Consider the following 6,949-nt stretch of genomic DNA (forward strand, 5'->3'; position numbering starts at 1 on the left):
GCCCTCGTCAAGGTCGAGAAAGACGCTGTCTTGAAGAAGATGAAGGAACAGCAGAAGCATTCGTGCAGCTGTACCGTCTGTGGGCGGAAGCGGACAGCCATCGAGGAGGAGCTCGAGGTGCTGTACGACGCCTACTACGAGGAGCTGGAGCAGTACGCCAACAACAATCAGGGCGCCTTCGAGAACGGCGGCCCGATTGTCCCCCCACCCCGCTTGTATCAGCCTCGTGTGCACTCTCTCGACCGACATTCACGCCTCCATGGTCATCACCATCCCTCGCAGGGTCGGGTACATGAGATACCCGACGACGAGGAGGAGTTGGAAGAGGATTATGACGAGGACGACGAAGACGACGAGCCCTACAGCGACGACGACCTGGAAGACGAGGCCACCCGCAACGCCCGGGCAGACTTCTTTGCCTTTGGGAACAGTCTCACTGTGAAAGGTAACTCAATGTTTTCTTCATGCGTTCTTGTGTGGACCCTATGGCTGACTTTCCCCAGATGGGATCCTCACCGTGGCCGATGACCTCTTAAAGAACGACGGGAAGCATTTCATCGACATGATGGAGCAGTTGGCGGAACGCCGCATGCAACGCGAGGAAGATACCCAGTACGGAATGGCTGCGGCGCACCAGTCGCTCCATGCCGGCCACAACCACGGGCCTCTCGACGAAGATGACTACGATGATGAAGAGGACGACGACTACGACAGCCAGGAGGATGAGGATTACGAAGAAGATGAAATGGTTTGCTCCGCCAGTGGATTTACGAGTATCACGATGTGGGACCATGGCGCTAACCCGGGGTGTCTACTAGGATGCGATGACGGAAGAGCAACGCATGGAAGAAGGGAGACGCATGTTCCAGATATTTGCCGCTCGAATGTTCGAGCAACGAGTCTTGACCGCGTATCGGGAAAAAGTCGCCGAACAGCGTCAGGAGCTCCTCCTCCAGGAATTAATGGAGGAGAAGAACCTGAACGAACAGCGTGAGGCGAAGAAAGCCCGTGAAGCGCAGAAGCGAAAAGACAAGAAGAGGCAGCAAAAGCAAGCTCGTGAGGAAGAAAGGGCTCGACGCGAGGCGGAGAAAGCGGCCGAAGAGGCTGCCGCTCGTGCAGCCGAGGAGAAGAAGCAGGAGGAACAAAGACGAAAACGAGAGGAGCAGCGCAAGAAGAAAGAGGCCGAAAAGAAAGCCCAGGAAGAGGAGCGTCTCCGAAAAGAGGCCGAGAAGCAGAGGCGTCTGCAGGAGGAACGCGAGCGGCAAGCCGAACAAGAGCGCAAGCAACGCGAGCAGAAAGAACGCGAACGGAAGAAACGCGAGGAGGCTAAGAAAAAGGAGCGCGAGGAGCGTGAAGCCAAAGAGCGCGAAGCTCGCGAGAAGAAAGCCAAGGAGGAACGAGAACGCAAGGCCCGGGAAGAACAGGCCAAGCGAGAGAAGGAGGCGGCGGCCAAGGCAGAGCAGGAAGCCAAAGAAAAAGAAGCCAAAGAGCGGACAAACCGCGAGGCGCAAGCTGCGTCTGCACCGTCCTCTCAACAACCTGCTGCCCCCGCTGCGAAACGAACATCCCAGCCTGGGCCTGGGACGATTCCTCCTCCTCCAGGCTTGCCGCACCCCCAGGGAACCTCCGCCGTGCATTCTCCGCACTTCCAGGTCGCGACGCCCGTCGTGCCCAAGGCCCCGACTCCTGCCCGGCCCCGTCAGCCATCGCAGCAAGGATCTCACACCTCGTCACCGCATTCCCAGCCTGCGACCAGCACTGAGCCTCTGGCCTCGATCTCGCCGCAGACGTTGCCCGTGTCGCAGACGTCGGGGACTCCGACCAGCTCGTCCGGCAAGATCGGTCTTCCCCAACAACAACAACAACAGCCGGTTTTGCATCACCCTCAACCCTCGGCACCCCTGTCGCCGTTAGGAGGCGCGGGGAGGTCGCATCCGCTTGGCTTCCCTGGCATGAATAATGGGTTGCCTACGCATCCTCCGCCAGGCATATCCGGGATGGCGCCGCGTCCTGCCATGGGCCATGAGAATATCCCATTGTACCCTCCGCACTCCGGGCCCGTTGGGAGTCAATTCAGGGGCTTTCCCTCGCCGAATGGGATTCCCATGCCTCCTCCCGGTATCAACAATGCTCGTCCCGTGCAACCGCCCGGTCGAGGGTTCCCTCTAGAGACCGGCCATAACTTGCCGTTCTCCGGACAGCAACCGGTTCCGGGGCCAATATCCACCGCTCAACCGACAGGACGATCGCAGGCCCATTCCAGACAGGCATCGGGCTCCTTTGAGAGGTCGCCTTTGGAGACTCAAGCTCCGATTTCCCGACCAACGCCCATCAAGCGTCCCTCAAGCCCGCAGAAGGAGGGAGAAAAGTCGGGGCAGTCGGATGTGGATGACTTGAGTGCGCAGCTAGGCAGTAGTGCGCTTCTGGACGATACCGACATTCCATTTACGTCCAATCTGTCCCAGTCCTTACCCGGTCCGCCACCTGTGCCAGGTCCTTTTGGCCCATCTCGCGCAAGCTTCGGTGCTTCTCCGTTGTTTGCAGACCCGCTTGGTGGTAAGTATATGATTATGAAAAGAAAAAGGAAGAATTTTAGCTCACATTTTGTTCTAGGGCCCAAGCATCCAGGATTTGCAGGTTCAGGAGGCACCTGGGGTACACAGGGTCCGTTTGGAGTACCTGGATTCCCAGGAGCGTCCACCTGGGGTACTGGAACTGGTAAGTTATTTACTAAATTACTAAATTTCTCAATTGTTCGATCCTGTCGTGTATTAACATCGTCTTAGGTGGTGGTTGGCCTAACCATGCATTCGGTATTGGTGGGCATCATCGGGCGCACACTTCCCGGCCTGTCGCCATTCGGTTGTTGGTCATCCAAGCATGCAAACAACTGAATACCATGAGTCCATCCAAGGGCGCATCCGGCTTCCATGATGTCAACCAAGTCCTTCGTCAGGTCGAGCAATTGAAGCCGCCCAACGAGCCCCCTATCTCTCTCAATGAGATGCTCGATATCTGCGACACAGAAGGCAATCCCCAAAACGGTGGTGGCTCCTTCACGGTCAAGGAAGAAGGCGATGTCAAGTATGTCAAATTCGAGCCGGACAACAACAGCACACTGTCGAGCCAGCGGGGGAATCTCGTACCGGGTGACATAGGTAGTCCTGTTCCCGGCAGCAGCGTACCGGCCTTTGGCGGCATCGGGGCCGCGTCCGGGTCCAGGCAGTTCACGTCGCCGACGAGCTTCTAGGACCTTGCGTTGTGTTCTCCTTCTGTTCTGAAAATGGGCTAGGGGGCCTTGTACGGGTGATCTGGCTTGTAATTCTTGTCTCTCATGAGCGAGTCGGGGTTTTCAGAGCTCATTCCAGGCATCCAGGCGTTCATGATGTATGTACGTCTGTTTTGGCTGATTGGCTGGGTTTCGGGCTGTTTGTGTCTTGCGTCTCCTTTGCAGATAATTCCCTCCGCGCTTTACAAAGCAATTGCATGTCCGGGTCTCCTCCATTATTTCACGCAGCATCATGCCATCAGCTTTGTGGAGTTTCTTTTTCTTTTCTTTTCCCTTTTTCTTCATTTCTGATGGCTCATGTTTGAATGGGATCAGTTTGACTTCTGCCGCCCTTTTTCTTTTTCTTATTTTTTACTCTTTGGATTCCTTCGAACCCGCATCGTACATGTTGCTGGAACCTATGCGTGGCACACCATTTCCCCCTTTCTTGCTTTTTCCCGTATTGTGTATTGTATGTAGTCCAGGAAGGGTAGTTTGTCGTTTTTTATGTTGCCAAGGCAAGGCACGGAAAAAGAAACGACATGATAAATGACCAAATAAATCATGAAACAGTTCTCGAATGATTGCTGTTTCGTACGTTATCAAAAGACGATCTTGTCGTTCTCTCCTGTACTCTGTACTGCCTGCCACGTCTGACGTAATTATTTTTTATCATCGATCTGGGAGTTTGTCAGTGCTGGAAATGACTGTAGACGTATTAACAGAAAGACAGGACATAAAATAATTACAGAACCAGTGTAGACCGTTGAAAGTGATAGTATCACGTCGAGTTTTGTCTGCAGTTTAGCGCGAGCCTAGCAGCGGCTGAGTGGGCTGTCCGCTATCATTATTCATGACGGCAGCTCGTGCACCTCGGCCCCGAACCATCAATCAAATGAAACAACATCCAGACTCGCCCGCCCTCGTCGCACCCCCTTCTTCCCCTGCGCTGCTTGTACTGTCCAGATTGATGGAGCGACAGTTGCCGTGACGAAGGATTCTCAATCAAGGAGCTTTTCGCGCTTGCGCAACGGTAGACTGCTGAAATTCGCCTGCTGCGGTGTTGTCAGCTGCCGAGCTCGTCAGCAACAATGTCATCCAGCACGTCCACCCCCGCCGAGGACCAGGGCCGTCTGCTCGAGGAGGCCTTGGGAGTGGTGCGACAGCAGTCGCATATGATGCGGAAATGCCTGGAAACGCCTGGCAAGTTGATGGACGCTCTCAAATGCGCGTAAGTTCCTCCATTGATTATTCTGCAGGCAGCCAGATTCGGAGAGGCTGGGTCTTTGCTCGGGAGATTGGTTGACATTTGCCAATCAATGACCAGGTCGACTTTTATTTCCGAGTTGCGCACGTCGAGTTTGGGTCCCAAGCAGTATTATGAGCTGTATATGGCTGTGTTTGATGCGTTACGACACCTGGCCGTTTACCTGCGCGAGAGCCACCCGGTGAACCACCTGGCCGATCTGTACGAGCTGGTGCAGTATGCCGGCAACATCATCCCCCGCCTCTACCTGATGATCACCGTGGGGACGGTCTACATGTCGATCCCCGATGCTCCCGTCAAGGAGATCATGAAAGACATGATGGAGATGAGCAGGGGGGTCCAGCACCCCGTCCGCGGGCTGTTCTTGAGATACTACTTGACCGGGCAGGCGAGGGATCATCTGCCCACGGGGACGAGCGAGGGGCCTCAGGGAACCATCCAGGACTCGATCAACTTCATATTGACCAATTTCGTGGAGATGAACAAGCTCTGGGTCCGGTACCAACACCAGGGCCATTCGAGGGAGCGCGAGCAAAGAACGCAGGAGAGACGCGAATTGGAGCTGTTGGTCGGGAGCAACATCGTTCGGCTGAGCCAGCTGGTGGACCTGGATACCTACAAGGCCTCGATCCTGCCGGCTTTGCTAGAGCAGATCGTCCAATGTCGCGATGTCTTGGCGCAGGAATACCTTCTCGAGGGTGAGTAGCTATCCTCCAGATTAACTGGGGTTAACTGCCAGGCACTAAACGGATTCGCAGTGATTACGAAGGTCTTCCCCGATGAATATCATCTCCACACTCTCGATCTGATGTTGACAAACATTGGCCGACTCAACCCGCACGTTGACTTGAAGAAGATCGTGATCGGCCTCATGGATCGCTTGTCGTCGTATGCAGTCAGAGATGAAACGACGGAGGATTCTGCCAAGCGGAAAGAGAAGGAGGAAGAGGCAGTGGCCAGGCTGCTTGGGAAGCTGCAAGTGTCGGATGGAAAAGAAGCACAAGAAAATGGCACGAAGCCCGAGACTGCTGAGGGCGCGAAGCCCGAGGAAGCACCGACGAACGGGACGAAACCAGGGATTCCGGACGACATCAAGCTGTACGAGATATTCTACGACCAAGTCGTGAACCTGATCAAGACGCGGGGCCTGCCGATCCAAGATACGATCGCGCTGCTTGTGTCTCTTGTTAATCTTGCACTGTAAGTGTTGGGCACTTTAAGCGTTGGGCATTTTCTTGTCTGAGGAAATGGCTGACAATGTGAAGCAACATTTATCCTGATCGACTAGGTATGATGAAGGAGGAAATTTTTGGGCTTCTCCATGCTAACCTGGCTCAGAATACGTTGATCAAGTCCTCGAATACGCATCACAGAAAACATCGGAACATGCCGACCAGGCTGATTTGCACTCGACACCTGCACAGCAAAACCTTTTGAACCTTCTTCTTGCCCCACTCCGTTCATACGCCTCTATCTTCACGGCACTGGCTCTGCCGCACTATATTCCGCTCCTTACCACTCAGTCGTATCCTACTCGAAGGGCTGTCGCTACCGAGGTCATCAGGAATGTCTTGCAGAACAAGACCAAGATTACGACAGCAGAGAATCTGGATCGAATCTTGCAGACTCTCCGAGTGCTGATCAAGGAAGGCATCCAGCATCCGGCAGGGTATCCAGGGCTGCACCAGCAACGACGTGGAGAGACGGACGAGACGATCGAGGAGCAAGGCTGGCTTGCGAGGTTGGTGCACCTGATCGAAGGGCCTGATAATGATACGCAGTTGAAGGTAGGGTTTGCTCATTACAAAAATATACGGCATATGCTGATGTCTTGATCAGCTTCTTCAGGCAACCCGTGCGGCGTATGCGGAGGGCAACGAGCGCATTCGATACACTACCCCGGCGATCGTAACGGCGTCGCTGCGACTGGCCCGTAAGTTGAAGGCGCGCGAGCACTACGACGACAACTGGCAATCGCAATCGTCGACTCTCCACCGCTTTTTGCATCAATGTATAAGCAACCTCTATCAACGGGTGAACAGCCCTGGCTGCGCGGAGCTAGCGCTGCGTCTGTTTGTGATGTGTGGCGAGGTTGCGGATCAGACGGGGTTCGAGGAGGTCAGCTACGAATTCTTTGCTCAGGCCTTCACCATCTACGAAGATGCGATCAGCGACTCGCGAGCGCAGTTCCAAGCGGTGTGTATCATCGCCAGCGCTCTGCATGGAACCAGAGGGTTCTCGAAAGAGAACTACGACACGCTGATCACAAAGGCGGCCTTGCACGGAAGCAAGCTGCTGAAGAAGCCGGACCAGTGTCGGGCGGTATATCTCGCAAGCCACCTCTGGTGGGTGGTGGAAAATCCTCACCGAGGCGAGGAGGATGCGAAGAATGTACGTTCTGCTGTACTTGCTGT

The 6,949-nt window shown here is 54.9% G+C and overlaps 2 protein-coding genes across 2 annotated transcripts; both read left to right on the forward strand.

The window, feature by feature from the left end:
- On the forward strand, positions 1-3,250 carry T310_8518 (Stress response protein Nst1; the record flags this gene model as incomplete). Its single annotated transcript, XM_013468702.1, has 5 exons — positions 1-445; positions 504-748; positions 870-2,556; positions 2,614-2,718; positions 2,787-3,250. Coding segments are annotated over 5 exons (2,946 nt in total), but the record flags the coding sequence as incomplete, so codon positions are not given.
- A 1,109-nt stretch (positions 3,251-4,359) lies between these two features.
- Positions 4,360-6,926, forward strand: T310_8519 (Vacuolar sorting protein 35; the record flags this gene model as incomplete). The annotated part of the gene is made up of 6 exons (XM_013468703.1): positions 4,360-4,499; positions 4,596-5,233; positions 5,294-5,735; positions 5,801-5,823; positions 5,874-6,322; positions 6,375-6,926. Coding segments are annotated over 6 exons (2,244 nt in total), but the record flags the coding sequence as incomplete, so codon positions are not given.
- Between the last annotated feature and the right edge of the window lie 23 nt (positions 6,927-6,949).

This window comes from Rasamsonia emersonii (genome assembly GCF_000968595.1).
Source record: "Rasamsonia emersonii CBS 393.64 chromosome Unknown ctg1118621760794, whole genome shotgun sequence".
NCBI classification, from domain to species: Eukaryota; Fungi; Ascomycota; class Eurotiomycetes; order Eurotiales; family Trichocomaceae; genus Rasamsonia; species Rasamsonia emersonii.